Source organism: Malania oleifera, chromosome 12 (assembly GCF_029873635.1).
Source record: "Malania oleifera isolate guangnan ecotype guangnan chromosome 12, ASM2987363v1, whole genome shotgun sequence".
Classification (NCBI taxonomy): domain Eukaryota; kingdom Viridiplantae; phylum Streptophyta; class Magnoliopsida; order Santalales; family Ximeniaceae; genus Malania; species Malania oleifera.
Window position 1 is genome coordinate 21,441,358 of NC_080428.1, and position 21,023 is coordinate 21,462,380.

The 21,023-nt window shown below is 38.1% G+C and overlaps 1 protein-coding gene across 2 annotated transcripts in view; it reads left to right on the forward strand.

Annotated features, from left to right (window-relative positions):
* Positions 1–21,023, forward strand: part of LOC131143718 (protein PLASTID TRANSCRIPTIONALLY ACTIVE 12, chloroplastic) — a 50,526-nt gene that overhangs the window by 11,906 nt on the left and 17,597 nt on the right. For both annotated transcript variants that reach the window (XM_058091985.1, XM_058091986.1), the window contains exon 3: positions 1,179–1,291. In XM_058091985.1, the coding sequence (XP_057947968.1) occupies positions 1,179–1,291 (113 nt within the window). The remainder of the gene's footprint in view (positions 1–1,178; positions 1,292–21,023) is intronic.

Genomic DNA, 21,023 nt, shown 5'->3' on the forward strand with positions numbered 1-21,023 from the left:
GGAAGCTTTGGTAAGGCTTATTTTAGGGATTAAATGTTGTTGGTTGTATCTCATGCATTTCTAGCCAGTGTAAGTTGTTTCTATGACATGGAGCCCTTAAGCATGAAATGTAGCTTGCTGGTAAAGAATCAAAAGTTTGCACATGTGTGTGCACTTTTGTGGATGTGGGTTGACCATATCCTCTTGGGATTTATGGACAAAAATATTGAGTCCATTTAGTTGTGGAAAAAATATTTCATTTCCCATTTTAATTTTCCAAATAATTACAAAAAACATTTAACTAATTTTTCACTTTTACAACGTTTGAATAAAATAAACAAATATAAAAAAGGTTTGCTACAATTTTCTTGTGGAAGTAGTTTTATTTTCCATTTATAAATTTTCAAATAATTACAAAAACATCACCTTCTTTTCCAATTTTCTAAATTTATATAGGAAAGTTGGAAAACAACTTTTTATTACTTTCTAGATTTCTAACATCATACTTTGTGATGAGAGCATGTAATTAGGCTCTGAGACTTTGATTTGTATGGATTATGTGCTGAGTTTCTTCCAAATCCACATAATCCAAATCCAAGCCCCAAAACACATGATCCCAAATACTACATTATATAATTTTTGAAAAATTTGAAAAACAAGTTGTCCTTTTTGTAATTATTTTGAAGTCTACAAATAAAACATGTAAAGATGTTTTGTACAACTAAACAAACTCTTTATTTTCTACCTTTTCAATACAAATATTGAAAAACAAAAATATAAGGTGAGATTTTTATAATTCTATGGAAAACTAAAAAATGGAAAATGAAAAATGTTTTCCACAACTAAATGGGCCCTGAACTTTCCTAATAATTTTTAATTTTAGTTCGTTCCATCTGGTTATTTCCCAAAAAAAAATAAAAATAAAAATTGAAGCTGCATGTCAAAGTCATCCTTTCATGTTAGTTTTGGCTAGAGTCCCATGATTCTGAATTTTGGTGAGTCCTACACGTGTGCTTGGACATGTTATAGCTTGGAGCATGTGAAAAGTCTCTTGAGTATTACCCTCTTAAAGTCCAATTCTAAATTAATTGATATGCATGACCTATATGCATGCACACGCAAATTTGAGCATGCACTCAAGGAACAACTAGTAATCTCTTATTCTGACCCTCAACCATATCATCTATTGATTTTTGCAGGTGTTTCTCAAAGCGATGGCAGAGACTGGGCAAATAAAACTTTATGGTGAACATCCGACCTTAACTGAGACTTCTCTATATCGAGCTAGACGGCACATATTTAAAGCGGAGAGGTATTGTCGATTTTTTATTTCCAATGGTCTTCAATTTCATCGTTAACTATTTAAAAGTGATTGATCTGCTGGTGCAAGAAAGCACCAATGTGTGTGTAAGCCTGCTTGCTGCAAATGCAAGTAAGGGATTCTGGAATTGGGTTTAGAAGTGGAATGAGGAATATTGGACATACTGCATGATGTAGCCAGAAACAGATAAAGTGCAAGACTCGTGTTGGTGGCTTTTGTGAAGCTTGCACATTTGAGAATCTACTTAATGAAGTTTGACAGGGTTAAAAATACTGCTTGATTATTTGTTTTGGGCTTGTGTGAACCCTGCCCTTGCATCCACCAAATAAGAGAAATGGTATTTTAGTTTTTTTTTTTGAAAATCTTCTAAATTTTTAGTGGTTTGAATTCTTTTCAATACCTTCTAGGATGGATCATCATCTCTAACTAATGTAATTTGAGTTGTAGGAACCTAGACCACCACTAAATTCCAAGCAATAGGAATTTCAATGAGCCATTATTCCTCGACCATGTATCTTGATATTAGGAACCTCCATAAGGTCATCATCCTAAGTTGACACAGTCTTGAATAATTGAATTCCAATTTAATTAATGGACTATTATTTTTCTGAAAAATAAGAGCAAAACTTAATTTTGAAACAAAACTTGAAAGCCATCCTAAAGGAAGTCTAGGGTCCAGGACTTAAATCAATGAATGTGGGAAACATGTGCGAGGACTTCAATTTGTCCTTTTGGCCTTCTTTTCTAGCATGGAATATCATATATCCACATGCATACAATTATTTGATGACAAATAAATCCTAAAACCTGTCAAATAAACAATAAATCATGAAATAACCTAGATATAAAAAATATATCCTTCTCACCAAAACACAAATGAAGTATCATTGATTGTAACTATTACTTGTGATAATTGGTAATGGTAAAATGCAGATGTACCACAACCCCCCCCCCCCCCCCCCCCCCCAAAAAAAAAAAAAAATAAAAAATGGTGAAGACACCATAAGGGCCCACTAATGCCATTGCCTCCATAATTGTAGAGGTTCAAGCCCAATAGAAGCACACATGGGACACACTTCTAATCATGCCCCACTAATGAAAATGGGTGGTAGTTGGAAACCTCTGGCAATTGCAAGGGAGCAAAGAGAGGCAGCATAAGGAGCATTACTAGGGTAGTTTGAATCCCTAGGCAACCGTGAGGAAGCCCAAGAGAGGCAGCATAAGGAGGAGGAGAAGGGAGAAAATGTAAGTGTTAGATTACCACTTTACCTAAAAGCTTAAGTTGTGTTAGGTTGTGGGCCAACAATGTATATCAAGATTTAACGCTCTCCCACACCTACAGCTTGATAGCACGTGGAGAGATAAACACATGATAAATAATACCGATTAAGGGAATACAATAAGTTTATTGGAGAGAAGATTAAGCTAGATAATCAAGAAATTAATAGCACTAGTAGATTTCAATAGCTTGCTTCTATTATGCACGTAGAAGGGAAAATTGAAGAGGATGTAATACATAGAATTAAAGCAGTTTGGGTAAAATGGAGTTGAACATCAAGCGTGTTGTGGGATGTAGAATACCTTTAAAATTAAATGAAAGTTCTATAAGACGGCTATAAGGTGAACCATGCCTTTATGGATCAGAATGTCGGGTGACTAAGAAACAACATGTACAAAGAATAAAAGTTGCCAAAATGTGAATGTTAAGGTGGATGAGTGGTATAACATTAAAAGATAAATTAAGGAATGAACAACTATGCAATAAGCTAAGCATAGCACTAGTCAAAGACATGATAAAGGAGGGGCAACTTAGATGGGTTGGGCATTTGAAAAGCGGGCCTAGTAGTGCATTTGTGAGGAGGAATGAGTTAGTTATTGTTTCTAGTATTAAAAGGGGTAGGGTAGACCTAGAATAACCTAAAATTAGGTAGTGAGGAAGGATTTAACAGTTCTTAAGATGGTGGAGAAAAATACTCTTGATCGGGTGAATTAACGGAAAATGATTCATGTAGCCAACCCCACATAGTGGGACGTAAGGCTTGTTATTATTGTTGTTGTTGTTGTTTTACTCAGTAAACAAGGGCAATGAGACTAGAACCTAGGATCTACTGGTAGCTAGCTCTAATACCATGTTAGATTGCCAATTTTACCTAAAAGCTTAAGCAGTTAGGCTGTGACCAAAAATATTTATCAAGTTTGTAATAGTTAGTACAATGAACAAGCTTCTTGATCTTTCATAGCCTTCATCCTGTGACTTTATTGACTTAAGCATCAGGTGGTTTTCCCAAGTCAGCTGGTCTATTTGTCCTTGTAGAAAGCTTTGATTTGTAGAGCCCCGTACTTTATCGTGAAGTCCACTCCCCGTACTTGATTGTGAAGTCCACTATACCAAAAATTGCTTTAATAGTTTAGAGCCATTAGTGGGAATGGATTAATTAGACATGGTATGCTCTCAATTTTCACAAGAACAAAAGAGGGAAAGCGGTTCAAGAACATGTATTTATGTTCTTTTATCTTGAGAAGCTTCTTTGCTAGAGGAATAGGCATTGTGGAACCCTCGAGGAATGTTGTTCTCACAAAGCAACAATTTTAGACCATATAAGATCAAGTGAAGTTGCTTTCAGAGGATGTACAAGTACTACACTACTACCATAGTGCAATGTCCCAGATTAGGGGAGGAGTGGTTTGTAGTCCACCAAATTGCAACTGCATAGAAGGATGTTGAGGCGCGAGGGAGCTCGGTCTTCCTTGGTAGTTGAGAAGGATGGAGGCTCGTAGTCCATATAAGAACCAAAGAGAATGGAGATTGGAAAATGCCATTGGAAGGTTGCAAGAGAAAACTAAAAGGAGCATACTAACTTAAAGCTGAAGAGGAAAATAGAAGAAACTTCATTCTCAAGGTAGGGAATGGATTATTACCCATAGTGCTCTAGATGTTGGTCTAGAATCTTATAATGGCAGTACAGATCTCATGGACCACCTGGGGACCTTCCAAGCTTTGATCGTGCTGCCCATGATGTTGGATGCCATTATATGCCGAGCCTTTGTGACGACCCTAAGAATTTTTTTTGGACGTGGTATTTGAGCTTGAAACTAGGGTCAGCATCAATGTCGGCTTATTCAACACCTAGTTTATGGGGCATTTTGTGAGCAATTGCTGAATGAGAAAGGCATCGTTGAGCCTCACGGATATCTAGTGGAAGCTTGGAAAATTGTATAGGGGATGGTTTAAATATTTAAAAATTGAGGTGCTAGAAGTACCAAATTTGGAGTAAGGCGTGGTAGTGGCCACCTTGATTTACAGACTAATCCCCTCTAAATTTATTTTTGTGCTGTTAGAGAAGAAGTTGGAGACTTTACAGGAGTTGTTGAAGAAAGCGGAGGGATATTGCAATGTAGAGGAGATCTAGCAAGCCCAATGAGAGATCAAGTAGGGAAGAGAGAATAAGAGGAAAGAAAGAATTGGAAATGCTCAAAAGCCAACCTAGAAAGAGAAACAAAAAGACAACAAGTAATCATTGAAAGATTGGCTTCAGAGAGAAGGTTCTAGCACTTCACCCACTAAACACTTCTTGTGTATAGATCCTTATGTAGATGTTGAATGATATTAGTTTAGGCTGGCCTTGATGAGGCTTGGCTATTAGGACTATGTACATGAGACAAAGGAATGTTGGTAGTTGAGTGAGGTGAATGAGTCCTTTATCTAGGATGAGGCTTTAGCACACATATGGACCATGGACTTGGTTCAGAAGAGAACCTTGTAGCAGGAGTGATCCATGTGATCTTTAGAGGTTCCATTGGTAGAGATTCGTCATCAAGCCTTGGCTGGGGGATACATTGAGCCTCGCCTACGACAAGAAGTTGAAGGAACCAAGCTAGGCTGGATCTTATTTTCATTAATGGACCTTGGGGGATTGCAGCAGCTATATAGTGACCTTGGTGGTCAAGATGACTGTGTGAAGAGGGTCTTTGTAGGCAATGGTAGTTCGACACATATATTGTATTTGGAGACATTTGAAGATTGCGACAGACTGCATGAGACTCGTAAGGATACCATTAGTAGGCTTTGTAGGATTTTGTTTATCCATTGGTGATGATAGCATTTCAAGTTTCTTTAGGGACTGACCCTTTAAGGCCTAAATAGTTATGGACTTTCTTGCAGACCCCCTTAGCCTACAACTTGATCTTAGGAAGCCTTTCGTAAACTAGATAAAAGTCGTGACCTATTGAACTTACCCCTTGATGATGTTCCCAACTACGAATGTGATAGGGGAACTTCGAGGGGATTAGGCCGTGGCACGTAGATGTTACTTCACTGCCCTAAGGGAAAAGTGACTTGGGAGGAGACTAACCATTGGAGGTCTTGAACCTCCGCCTTGGAGATAGAAGATTGGGCAACAAAGGTATTGGAAGAAGTCTTGCTTTACAAGGCCATTCTAGATAGAAAAGTCTAGTTTTCATTCACTAACTTGGAGATCAAAAGTAGCTCGTGGGCTTCTTAAGGTGTAACGTTGATGTCTTCGCGTGGACCCAACAGAAATGCTTGAGATAGATCAGTGGATCATTTCTCACTGCCTTAAAATAGACCTGAACGACAAGCCAATGTGACAAAAGAAGAAAGTGCTCACCTAGGGAAGGGATGAGATGATCAGGGAGGAAATGTAGAAACTCTTGGCTGCTAGCTTTACTAGAGGTAAGATATTTGGATTAGTCTTGTATGTTGTGTTGGTTAAAAAGACATTGAGAAAGTGGCCATTTACTAGCCTAAACAAGGTTTGCCCGAAAGATTTCTTCATGTGACCTAAGATTAGCTAGTTGGTAGATGCAACTTTGGAGTGTAGCCTACTATATTTCATGGATTCATTTTTCAACTACAACCAAATCTAGCTGGCCCCGAAGACAGAGATAATCTTTTTTGTGATCAAGAAAGGGTCATATTATTATAAGGTGATGCCTGTTGGCTTGAAAAAACACTAGGATCACCTTCTAGAGGTTAGTGAGTTGCATCGTCAAGTACCAAAGAGCAAATTTAGGCACATAATCAAAGGAAATGAAAGGAATAGAAGGAAACAAAAAAATATTGCCCTAACCTTAGAGTGCAAAGTAGTGTGTTTCAAGGATTGAGATAAATTAGGACTACCTGTCATGTGGGGGCAAGGTCTTAAATTTCGATTTCAACTCAAATTTTGAAACTCAAAAAGTACGGAAATTTTGACAAGAATTTCGATTTCAATTTGAAAAAATAATGGAAATCATTAGTAAAACATGGAATTTTTTATGAAACTTTAGAAATGATTAATAGACATAATAATGTAAGTTTTAGGACTAATATATTGCAAGTAAATACATATATGTTGTGTACAAGGTGGAGAAGTTGTAATATATTATGTGCGTCAAACATATTTGTAAGATAATGTACATTAAATATATTTAGTGAATTAGTTAATACAAATGAAATACATAAATCATTTAAATATTATTTATTATACAAATAAAGATAATTTAGAAATGAATGGTTAAATAAAATGTTGTTGTAAGTTTATTTTTTCATATAATTTCAAATGCACTTGTAATAATCATTTGTTTCTATAAAAATAAATAAAATTAATTAAAAGAGGAATATCATTTCACTCATAAATCTCTCATTTGAATTTCAAGGAAGTTTCATTGCATAGTTCAAATTTTTACAACTTTTGCTAAAATTTCGAGATTTCGATAAAATTTCAGATGATTTGTTGAGATTTCGATGGAAATTATGCAAGATGGAAATCGATTGCCATTTCGATTTTGAGGGTGACAGAAATTGGAAATTTCGACAATTTCGTGGAAATTTAAGACCATGTGTGGGGGGAGGCTTTAGAAACAGTGACTCGTGATGAGGAGGATGGAGAAGCAAGGAGTCTATTTGTACTTGAATAGGCCACAATAGCATTAGATGTAGAAGGCTGGGTGATGTAAGATGGGAAGCTGCTATTTGGATGGATCATTTCGACCCAATTAGGAGACCTATGTCAAAGAATATAGTGAATGGTTTTTTGGGTCTGAAACCTAAATGTACTTAGTTATTTAGTTGTTTAAGTATATGTGTGTAGTTGCTTGTATTAGGATTATTTATGTTGGGGACTTGTTTGTAGTAATTGTGTATTCTAGGGGTATGTTTGTAATGGATTGTAGTTTTAGGGGTATGTGTGTAATTTCATATGTTTACAGGCTTTCTTATAAATAGTGTGTGAAAGCGATGATGCAGGCAGTTATTAATGAATGTGATTTGAAGTGAATGTGAGTTCCCCCCTGGCATCTCTTCTCTCCCCCTCTATCCCTTCCTCCTCTTCCAATTTCTCCATGGCTGCAGAACCTTGATGCTGCCCCTGCATCACTGAGCCTAGAGTTGTTGGATCATGCAAACAAAATTGTTATAGTCCTCTTGGGGCACATTATGTACTCAGGCCCTCCAGTGGAGTGGCCAGGTGCACTAGAATCACCCTTGGCAAGAGATTTATTAGCCCAAGTAGGTTTCATGGAGATCTCATTCTCAACAATGACCAACAATATGATTGTCCTTGCCACAATATGTGCAAATAAGAGAATTGCTATGATGAACTCCTCGTTGTGATGCTCTACCTATGCCACGAGCATCATCCAAACCTCATTCTCCAACACTTCCCTACCATGCTTGGAGTTAGTGCTACCCATGGTCAAACTATCACAATAAGAATCTTGAGAAGAAGACTACGAGCCGTCTTTGATGATCCGTTGGATTCTAGTATATGCTTCATTTATGGATGGTATGAATTCATTGGCAAGAATCTGATCATGGATGTGTTGAAGCTTAGCACTCAAAACTTGGCAGCCAAGAACTCTACCCATTCCCTCCTAATCATCTCAATGTCAGAACTAGTTGATGGATTATGTGTTCCTCCCATTTGGTGATGATGGACCTACCTTCTTGGTTGTATTTGAAAAGCTTATTGTGCAAATCAAAAACACGAGTTTGATATTTATCTTGTGAGAAGCTTTCACAAAGATCATTCCATATTTCCATGCAGCTTTGGATGTTCTATTTTTTCCCCTAATACTAAAAGAAGAAATATTAAGAGAGAGAGAGAATACTAAGGAAAGAGGACAATAAATCCTAAAAGAAATAAAAAACAATGATTGAAGACAACCCAAATGACAACTGCCTAGTAACCCAACAAACACTACCTAATCCTAAACAAGACACTACCTAAGAAAACCTCTTAAGTCCTTCCTATCGTAATTGATGGAGGACTTCAAAATAGCCAATTCCTATTGCCCTTTCCTAGCCTTAATTTTGCTACCATTCAAGTGGACTTCCTTTCCCTCTGAATCAGCTAACCAAATACCATTTTTATCCAGTAAATGTTGTGATGCATCACGGAAGCAGGTGAAATACTGGTCTCATTCTCCTCAATCTTGTTTTCTACCTCTTCAATTCCAATATTTCTCGAACCAAGAACTTCATCTAAATCTTCCATTGGAGATGGGGGTTGGAAGGAAGGAACACCCAAAAAATCAGAATAATCTGATCCATAACCAAGTTGTTTACGAACCTCATCTATAAGTAGCCCTTCCTGACGAACAGACAATCAAAATCAGTAGCCAAATCATCCTCGTTTGAAACATCACCCGATTTCTTCTTTTCCAAAGGGATTTCCTCACTAACCTTATTTTTTAAATATGTTTTCGACCCTTTTGAACGTGTAAAAATTACCATCACTATGTCTTCTCGGGAACATAACTAGCCTCCCATTTGCCCTGGAAAATCTCTCAACTGAGTCATCCCTTTTTTTCCCTACTCTTTTCTGTCTTCTCCAACTTTAAACCTGTGATATTGAGGACTTTTCAGCAACCTGAGGATTTTTTGCATCATCCATCCTCACCTTGTCATTGCTGGAACTTGCACCATCCTGATTCCCAATTTGAACAGCTGTACCATTATCCTCCATATGTACCGCCGGACAACTATCCTTCATCGAATCCCTCTGGTGAATTTATCAATCTTCAAGATACCCCTTCCCACATATTTTTTCAGCCCATCAGAGAAAGTTTTGTGTTGCTCATTCGGACTGAACACCCTGTCGGAAAGGAGGCTGTTTCTCCTCCCCCTCTTTGCTATGACCAAGACCAAGTATGTGCGCCCATCTGTTTCAACATCCACCACCTCATGAGCTTCTCCCATGCTTGCCTGGTTGCAAGGAGATTTACCTGAAACCATGGCCTGCCCATCAGTGGGCTTTGGAACTTGCAAAGCCTGAGATGTGTATTGAGGCTGCTCTGGAGAAGATAAATTAATTTGAATGGGCTGCCCATTAAATTTAGTTAGATCTAGCCCAATAGCCACCCCTCAACTGACCTAAGTTCAAATTAATGTGCATATACCCAGGCCGCTCTACCCCAAGCCCACACCATTGTTCATGGGTTCCCAGACTTTAGTCTCCACCCTGTCACAAACCCTAGCTGAAGTGGTGTCCTCTGGACTAGCTGCCACCGCCACATATGCAGGAGATTGCACCATGTCTTCACAAGTGCTGCAATGCCATCCACCCCTGTTGGATCTTTGTCAACGAATCTCCCATCAAGACATCCTTCCAACTCCTATGATCATTTGGTTGTGCACACTCATTCTCATCCTCTCTCTTGGGGTTAGGAACTTTGCTCATACCTCCCACCGACTCTAAAGCTTCAACAAAACTACGCCAATTTTCCCCTTTCAAGTCCCTGGAATGAAGATAGAGTTCCTTTTGATGTTTGATTGCACTACCAAGCCCAAAAACTTACTTTGCGATTTGATATACTTGTCACCCATAAAAAGCATTCTGTCAAATGTTTTGCGACAAGAGAGACACTCCAAATTGTAGAATGAGGAGGAAAAATTGCATACCCATCTTGTGGCTGGAAGAGTGATCTTGATCCACTGACTCCTGTGTTGGGATCTCTCCTCCAAATGAATGAAACCTTCTTTCCCAACCTTTTCCAGATGCTGATCAAGGTCTTGCTTTCAATCTGCCCTGATTTGAGGAGATTCTCTTCCATACCTTCCTTCAATAAGATCCATAGAAAGAGAGGAGGAAGGAACTCGCAAAAGAGCGAAAGCGAGAGAGATATAGCAAGCAAGAACTTACTATTAGAAAAGGAAGAGTTTTTTTGAAGTTTAGAGACAGAAAGTTTTTTCAGCCTTTGTTGTTCTATGAAACATCACATTTGCAGCAATTTGTGGCTCCATCCAATCACAATAGGTGTACATCAAGGCTCCACTTTAACCTCCTACCTGTTTGCTTTACTAATTAATGAACTTACGAGGAATATCCAAGGTGAGATCCCATGGTGTATGCTGTTTGCAGATGATATTATTTTGATTGCTGAAAGGAGCGAGGTAGCATCTAAATTAGAATGTTGGAGAACAGTGTTAGAGTCTAAAGGCTTCAGTACAAATAGAAACAAGACAGAATATATGAAATGTAATTTCAGCCATGTAAGGAGTAATATCGAAGATAAGATTAAACTTGATGATCAAGAACTCAATAACACAAGTAGATTTCGATATGTTGGATCTACTATGCAAGCGGAAGGAGATGTTGATGAAAATGTAGTACATAGAATTAAAGCAGGCTGGCTAAAATTGAGGAGTGCTTCAGGTGTGATGTGAAATTATAGAATACTACTAAAATTATGAGGAATGTTTTATAGGACAGCTATAAGACCAGCTATACTACATGGATTAGAATGTTGAGAAACTAAGAGTCAACATGTTCAAAACAATTAAAGTGGTTGACATGCACATGTTAAGGTGGATGAATTGTATAATATCAAAGGATAAATTAAGGAACGAACATGTTTGCAATAAGTTAAGCATGGCACTAGTAGAAGATAAGATAGAGAGGCAAGGCACTTAAAACATTGGCCAAGTTATGCACCAGTGAGGAGGAGCGAGCAAGTTATTGTAAATGACACTAGAAAAGGGAGGGACAGACCTAACATAACCTAGAATGAGGTGGTGAGAAAAGATTTAATAGCTCTTGAGTTAGCCAAAGAAAATGCCCCGGATCGAGTGGATTGGCAGAAAAGGATTCATGTAGCCGACCCCACTTAGTGGGACTTAAGGCTTGTTATTGTTGTTGTATGCTATTCCACAGCCACATGGACAATATGTCATTCTCTCTTATCAAATCTTCGTAATTGACAAAGTCTAGATACGGGGAGAATGCAGTAGACACTTGGATTTCCTTTTGCGGTTATGTACACACACCCAGACTGAGGCCACAAGTAGTAGTTAGAGAATACAATCAGTTTGATGGTTGTGATATTTATGTTAACATTATCATCCAAAACCCTCTCTATTGAGGCCATCAGAAACACCTCCAATACACTACAATAAGCACACACCAATATCAGGGATGAACAACACACTGATGATGATAAATCAGGCAGCTCACACTATCAAAGAACATTACTTCAGACCTTAAATGGTCCAGAACTTCAAGAGGCAGCTATGACCGCAGTACTGAATTTACCATGTTTCTTGGAGGAATGCCTTGACCATACAGAACAGGCAGACACAATTAATAAACGAGCTGGCAGCTACTTGCATTATGGCTGGCAGAAACTAGAAGCGTGTGCAGGCAGGAACAGGAAAGAGTTATCGAATACCGATCAAAACCAACCAAAAACTGATACAAGATTGCTAGCAGACAATCATGAACACAAGCAGCATCAAAACAGATCACAGGTAGCCAGTGGAACATCAGTACAGCAGCAGTATACCAGAACCAGTATGCAACTGACTTCACATCAGCAAACTACCATGAGCACACACAGCATCCAAACAAGGATTCTGCACAGGCTAATGGAGAGGAAGAGTGTGCCTAGGCAACTCTCAAACCAATCGAGCAATTAGACATGAGAACTGATTAGGGAAAGATAAGAAAGAAAGAGAAATAGTGTCTAAGATCAACTTAGATGAATCAGATTTAGAGGAGAGCATTGCTCTGTTACCATGTTGTTAAGTTAAAGATATAGAAGAGAAGAAGAAAAGAAGAGAAGAGGAGATGAAGAGAAGATTGAGAAGGAGAGAAAAAGCAGGCAGCAATTTCCTGTAGCCTCACGTACAGCTCCAGGACTGCCCTCTTATATTAATACTAGAAAACATGGAAGAGAAAATACCTCCACTCACTCTACATAATTGCTGAATAGTCTAAGCTCTTCTAATAGTTATAAACATGTGTTGAAAGTTTAATGTACATATTTGTTTCTTGGTTTCTCATTGAAGTTTGTGTGGTTATCCTCCTAAATTCCTAAGGGACAAGAGCCTAGACAGGGATGAAATCACCCCAAGGGTGGGTCAAGTGCCCGAAGAGGGGTTGGGAATACTTAGGGCATTTTGATCCTCATAAGTTCCCAAGGGCAAGTAGGATATGAGTTACCCCAAGGGCCAAGATGCAGGAGAGGGTTTTCTTGAGGTGTTTTGATCTGCATAAATTCCCAAGGGCCGAGTGCCTTGGTAGGGATGAAAATCACCCCAAGGGCGAAGAGCTTGAAGAGGAGTTCAGATTACTTGGGGCATTTTGATCCTCATAAATTCCTAGGGGTCAAGTGCCTAGATAGGAATATGAGTTAAAACCACCCCCCCCAAGGGCCAAGATCTTGGATTGGGGTTGAAAACCTACTCAAATAAGCAAAAAAGAAAAGAAACATTGGCGAGAGAGATTGAGAAAATATAATTATTCATTGATGTTTCAAAATGAGGATACAATGAGAAAAAAGAATTTTTAAAAAATGAAAATAGAGGACAAGTCCTTTAAATGGAATGAGGTTTGTGGATAGTCTTAGGGGAAATCTAGCCCCCTTGCAAGCTGGAGCTTCTTAGCAACAAAGGTCCACTTTGTGATTTTGCCTCAGCCATAGGTATACTTTACACCTTGGTCTTGGCAACAATGGCCCCTTCCTCTAGATAAGTCTCTAGGTCCACTATGAAGGTGTCAAGCCCATTGACAAATTTAGGACTGAGCTCTTCTAAGGATAGGGCTTTTTGTACAATCTCTTTGCAGGGATTGAAGCCATACTTGCATGCTATGCATTTGTGCTTCTCCTTCGCAACCTTAAAACTAGAAAAAGCCCGATAATTTTCTGTCTCGCCTTCCTTTGCCCCGATAGGCATTCCCTCTGCCCTAATGAGATCTTCCATGAGCAATGCAATGGAGGATTTTGAGGTCATCTTGAGTTTGGTTCTAGTCCCGTTGAGTTACTTCTTGAGCTCAACCTTCACCATTGCCACCTCTCTAAGATCTCTTGTCACTTGTTGGTGTTCCCTTCAAACGCTAGGGATTCCTTTGAAATGGAGAGGCTGTTGCTTGGGAGCAATGAGCTGCTCCAAGGTGGCGTTAAGGGCAGTGTGGACTTGAAAAAATATGCAATTATGCAAAGGATAAAGCAGTAGAAATTACAAAAAATAGCAAGAAAAACTCCAAAAAGGTACTTGGAATGAAAGCCACCTGAGGTATGTGAACATGCACTCAATTGAGCACCTATTGATGGCAACCTTTATGGGAAAGATCATGGGACCGCTCGAAGTAGAAGGGACCGGGAGCAGGAGTAATAGTGGTTGGGTACAATGTATCAACTCGAGGTTCTCCAGGGACCTCCACGACCTGAAAGCTAGAGTTGTACAACTTTGGGCTTCTAAGTTGGGGCAGGGTTGGTTGGGAGTCTTGTGTGCTTTAACCTAAAACCTTAGAAAAGCGCTCTTTCTTTGTGGGAATGACATTGCAAAGAGACCCCTTCAAAGACTTGTCTGATGCCATCCTGTTGTCTTCTTCTTCTTCTTCTTCTTCTTCTTCTTCTTCTACAGCACTACTACTACTACAACTACCACCACCACTACTACTACTATTACAACAACTACTACTACTATTACTTTGGGCCTAGGTATGAATGGTAAACTCAGAGGTGGAAGCTCAGTGGTAGCATTAAATTCTTTTTGGGCTAACCTTGGATATTGCACTAGAAAAAAATGGACAAGATAACTCCTGATTTCCCCATTCCTTGCCTATTTTTGTTGTTTTGAGGCATTTTTACCCTTGTAGCCATTTTTGATCCTTCCAAATGATTTGGAAGGGTCTGAAATGGTTTGAAATAGTCCAAGAAGGTTTTGAACCTTTTGTGTGAAAATTTGGAAGACCCTTAACTTTTTAGGGTTTTTCTCTTTTTTTTTTTGGCTGTTTTTATCTAGATTCTTCTAGAAATGTAAGTAATTTTCTTGGGCTCCATTTGTGATCTACTTTATTATGGAAAATTATTTTTTTTATAAAAAAATAATAATAAATAATTCATTAATTGGCACGTGTCAACACAATGTAGTGCATTGCCCCCAATGTGCGCGTGCATGTAACATGTACAGAGCCCCAATGTCCATGCGCGTGGGAACATGTACATAGGGCAGCAAATGACGTCGTTTTGCGTAAGACAGTTTTTAAAATAAAACATTCCACACGCCCCCATGTGCAGCTTGCCCAAAACTATGCAATTCCATTTAAACTAGAAATGAGAAAATAATATAATGGGGCCCAATACGACCTCGTCAACGTTTTGAACCCGCTTGATTGTGTCCTCTTTCCTCGCATGCAAGATGCTAAGCCATACCATTCCTATTTTTTTGTTGAGAAAATCTCCATTTTTTCATGCAGTGTGTTTGCTCACATGCCTTTGGCACCATTGAACCTTTCACTTCTCATGAAACACCATTCTTGACACAAGACTGTGCTTACAAGGTCAAGTCATGGGAGAAAATGATAAGGGAGCTAAAGAGGAGATTCTTGCTAGAACATTATAGAAAAGAAATTTCTCTAAAATTTCATATTTGAGGCAAAGAGATCTCTCTATAGAGGAGTACACCATGGAATTTGAGCATTGAACAACTACTTTTGAAGTGCGACATAGATGAAAGTTTGTTGTTTTTTGCTACTTTAGGCTTAAGTTTCCTCACATCGTTAGAACACCAATAAGGGTGTAAAGTAACCATTTCAGTGATCTCTCAAACCACCCAAATAGGGAGCTATTATTTGTTCTTAAGGTTCAACTATCTCGCACTTCAACATTAGTTGGTCAAATTCCGTTGTGTACTCCTCCACAGATAGGTCTCTTAGCCTTAGATTATGAAATTTTACAAAGTTTCATGCCTGTAATGTTCTAGTAAGAATCTCCTATGACTTGATCTTGTTTCTTCTTTCATGAGATCTTTACTTTTTGAGATTCTCTCACCATAAGGAAGCATATTTTCTGAGTTTTACAACAACTAATTTTACTTTGCATTCATTTCAGTACTCCTTGAAATTGAAGACCCTCTCAACAATCTGAAGCTAATCTATGAAATAGTTATGTTGCATTCTTCTTTCAAATTCTACATTATTTACTTGCACATTAGAATCTTTAAAAAACTTTTGATTGCTTCTTCTATGACGAGAAGAAGATTCATCTCTTGAGACCTAATATGGGACATGATGGAAAGGATTAGCATCACCATTGCCATTGCTGGAACCATTTTTATAACTATTTTCATAACGTTCAAGACGTTGATGTAGTTCCTGGATTTGCCTTCCCATCTCATCCATTTCAAGATCGTAGATATTTGATCATGTTGTTCTTGCACAAAATGACCATGAACAGTGATTAGAGATGGACTCTGATGCCAAACTAATGTTGGGTTGCTAGAAATGAGGAACTAGCATATCCCACACGCTGCACACATAGGTGGCTTTGCTCACCACTTAATGGAATCCACAAAGAGATATAGGGGCAAGAATTTCGCCACTCTAAAGATACAGTCAACTTACCACTTTATATATACAAAATTTAAAGATAAAATTCCCCACTCATGAAGGGAATACATAATTGAAGAGAAACAAGGCAAAGCCAAAGTCTCCAATTTTCATTAAAAATCACTCTAATATGCTAATACATGCCTCAAATGCTTTTATAGACTTTGAACAACCCTCCAAGCTTAGGAAAATGATGCTCCAAGTTTTCTTGCAAAATATAATTGACATTGACAAGAAGAGTCAAAAGGAGAAGAGCGTAACATGTTTTCTGACCTAAGGAATACAAACAGACACTTAAAAACCTTAAAATGGCAGTTCTCCCTTTCTTGCAACCTAACATTAGTTCTCCCTTTCTTTTCCCCTTATCCCAAACGTTCCAAGTGCATGAAACTTCCCCTTTCCTCCCCTGCCTGAGAACCTCCCTATCCCTACTTTCCCCCCTTGGTCTGGCCAACCTAGATCCCCACACCACCTCTACCCTCACCAATCTAATCACCCACCAACCCCCTTAACCCCTTTTTATTTTTTTTGTTGTTGATAAAAAGGGAAACTCGAAGACTCTTCACCTTCAGGAGGAACCCACCTCTTGGACTCTCTCTAAAGACTCCCTCTCTCCTATTTTACCTCCCTATGTCAGTTCCGACCTCTAGAACCAACAACCAGTGCCTCCTTGCCCATTCTCTCTCTCTTTCTCTCTTCCTCTCCCTATTTTATGCAAATGTAAAACTAATTATGTACTGTTTGTGCATGACTCTGAGTGTAATGCATGTAATTTTTAATTGCCTATATATGTGTGTGAATATGCATAAGAACATGCATGCCTATGTACGTGAGAGTGAACATGATTGCATGATAGTTATGGTACGTTTATGCATGTAGGGAAGTGCATGCATGTGCATGATAATTGAGTTTATGTTTGCATATTATACATACATGGATTTGGGAGAGCATGCATGAATCTAATTATATGTTTGCATGCATGGTTGTCAATGTAGGTGCAAGCAGATATAGGGTGTATGATGTTTGCATGGTACTATTTGGATGCGTGCACGTACATTTAGTATCATAGTCATGCCTGAGTTGATTTATATGGTGATGGATGCATTTTTATAGGTGTGTACATGTATAAATGTGTGTGTGTGTGTGTGTGAATGCATGAACACGTGTCATGATGTGGGTGCATAATGGTATGCATTTTTGTAGGGATGTATGCATGATATGTGTGGGTGTGTGAATGCATGATAAGCATGGGTTTGTCAGCATGTGCATGAGTTTGTGAATATAAGCATGCATTGCATGGGTTTGTGAATATAGGAGTAGATATGTGTGTGCATCACATGATATGAATATGAGTGCATGAGTGTGAGCCTCTGTGTGATTTTGAATATAGGTGCATAGATGTGAATGCATGTATGTGATTGAGTTTATCATGCATGCATGGTAGTGGTAGGTGCATTTACATGAGTATGCATGTGGGGTGTATGTGAGTATGTGCATGCAGATGTGTGCATAATGTGCAAGTGTTAGTGCTTGTATGTATTTATGTGAATGCATGTGTATGTTTACATACATGGTAGCATGTGTAGGTGCATGTGCATGTATGAAGTGTAGGGTATGTGTGTATGCATGCATGGATTATTATAAGGATGCTAAGATGCATGTATATGGACATCAAACATAGATTTATGCAGAAATATGAGTACGTGTTGAGATGCCTATATACATTTGAGTGTATTTGCTTGTTTGTGCGTGTTTGTAGTTGTATGCATAGGTATGTTAGAGTAAACTTACATGTATGAGTATTAACGTGCATATGTATGTTTAACCAACATCTTGATTCTTAGGGTCTTTTATCATTAGCGTTGTTGGTATTTCTAGTATTGTCATTAAATGGCGTTATAAAGAAAATCCAAAAAAACAAAATATAAATTATAAAAAGAGTTTTCATGCTTTTCTCTAGATGTTTGTCAATTTGAAGAATTTTATTTTATTTTTTTAAAAGCCCAAGCTTGTTGCATTTGCATGTCATATTACACTTGTTGCCATTATTTTATTATTTTTCTGCTTGCTTTTGCGAAACACCCTGGTCATGGAGAACTAGGGATGGGGTATTTTAGACCTCATTTATGCTCCAAGGGGACATTTTGCCTAGTTCAATCACTTTGAGTTATCTCGGTGATTGTATTAGATAATTTGTGATATTTTATGCATGATTTACATATTTTCTCTTTTGTTAGCGTGCTTGTCTGCAACTTTGCATTTCTTTGTGTTTTGCATGATTATTAGTGTTTTCTTCTTTTGAATTGTTTATTGTGAATCAATTCTACTATGGAACTTGAAAGTGGGGCAATGTTGTCCTTTTGAGACTTTAGAGGTGATAATAGTCTTTGCAACGGCAGGACTATTGAATATTAAATGATTAGTAAATTACACAGTTTTAAAACTTGGATAAGACAGGCTGGTCCAACCCAGTTGGACTAGAACCAGTCACTCTTTTAGTCCGGATGATCCTATTAAACTGGTTTTGAGGCAATTGGGTCAACCTTCCCAGATTCGAGTCAACGGACTAACCTAGTCGGATTCATTGAACCAGGAGGGTTGATGCAGCTCTCATTAATAGAGTAAAAAAGATGGTATTTTGCAGGAGGCGGGTGTTGAACCCTGTCCCTCATGATAAATGAGGGGGCACATTGCCAATGAACCAACATTCAGGTTGTGAAATATTTCTCAAGAAATATCATATTTATTTGATTTACCCTTTACATCTACCCATGCTTCCATTATCATAAAGGAAAAACTTAAATAAGTTTTTTATTAATGAAAATTGAAACTCTTATTTTTCTGTTTTAAATATTTTTTTGACTCTTAAAGTTATATTTTACTATTCAAATAAATTTCAAGAAATAAAATAAAAAGCTATAAATTTTATCATAATTTTTTAGCAATTATATTTTTATTATAATTAGCCAATAGGTAATTGTGAGTCTAACGACGTATTATAATATTATCTTTGATGATGCGCACACAAATATATATGCAGACAGCATCGGTTTGACCACTGATTTAACCTGCTGGTTCAACTGGTCCAATCAACCTGGTAGCTACCCCAGGTTGGTCACCGGTATGGGTTTTAAAACCATGGTAAATTGAATTAGCATGGAAGAGTCCTCCTTGGTCTTGATTGATTAACTTTGAAAGGTAATCATAGACTAATAAGGTATTGTTCACTAGGAGAAGTGTATAGTGGGCACTTATACCTTCCCCTTGCATATGACCCTACTTTGAACCCTACTCTGGTTATGTAGACCAAGGCTATTGGTTCCTAGACCTAGGGTTAGCTTAGAGACTAGGAAATTGGTACTAATTAAGTGATCTAACGACACCTAAGAAAATAACAAGTTAGTGGTGACTTCTTTGAACATTGAAAATCCATAATCTCACATTTTCTAATCACTCACTTGGTCGCCATTTGGGTCAGGGTGTTCCTTCTCTGGGGTTTGCTGACACTCGGGAGGCAGGAAAAATTGAAAGCAAAAACAGATGGAGTGTGCCGAGAAATGAGGGACATTCCTGAAAATACTTAAGCATAAGTAGACTAAAATGGCGGGGAGAGTTACCTTTAGCTAGGCCCATGTTGCAGATCCTGATCCTGATGAGCTTCAGCTCTATAACAATGTCAACAGGGGAGATGACACACTGTTCAAACAACTCCTTAATCTTCTTCTTTTGGTCATACCAACTTGGATTGAACTTCTTATCTTTTACAAGATCCCTCCACCTTCTACAGGCCACTCTTTGCGTAAGTGACAAGAGCATACTTGTCCTTCAAATGGTGGATTGAGAAATTATCTCAGGCGTAAATTTTTTATTGAGTTAGGCTAAAAATTACCACCAACCCTATTAAGTGGGATGTTGTTTGAGGGCAAAAAGGAAGTGGAAGACTCCAGGCTTATGAACCTGATGCTCTTGAAGGAACACAATGAACCCTGCTAGGGCCTACCTCGAGATAGGGAGAGTTTGGGTAGGAGAGTCCTCCATGAAGAACAAGGGAAAACTGATAGCTAAAATTCAGTGGGTAGAGCATCTTCAAAGATGCAGATCTCCTCAAGTTGGGCTGAGCAAGCTCTCTGGAAGGTTTTAGGAAGGGGAATGAGAATGCTAGAAGGGATGCAGTAGTGTTAGGAGATGCATGGAAGGTCATTTGGGCAAGAGGTATATGTTATTTTCAAATATAATTGAAAGTGATGGTGTAGTCCCAAGAGAGGGGTGAATTGGGTATTTTAAAATGTTAATGCGCAGAAACTTGATTTATTTTAACACTTATTTATCACATTCCATTTAAATAATCTTAATCAACACAAGAGTCTAATCAGCAAACGACTATACCAATGAACAATCCTAAATATATAATCAGAACACAAAGCTTATTTTAATTCTAGCAGATTAATATAGGTGAATAGATATTTAAACCATACAAATATTAACCTTTGTATTTAACCAATGAATATGTCAATAAACAATCTCAACAATTTCAGCCAAGCAAATATCCTTCTTGTATTTGAGCAATTATTCAACTCAAATAAAATTATCTCAGCCGATTTAAATCAATTCAGAATTGCAAGTTCAGCAGCGTTTGATTCACAACGGAAAGTTAATTTATTCATGACATTCACAAGTCTATCTAAGCATTCACAATATCCTCAAATCAATCTCAGCATCCAACAATTCCCAATTGAATTTTAAATCATACACAGCAGATAATAAACAATCTAAAATTGCTGAAAAGTAAAAAGATTAGGGAAGAGAAAGACATCCAGATTTTTTACAAGGTTCGGCGGCCCGCCTCTGTCCTTGCGTCAAGCAACCCGCTTTGAGGATTTCCTTTCCTGCTT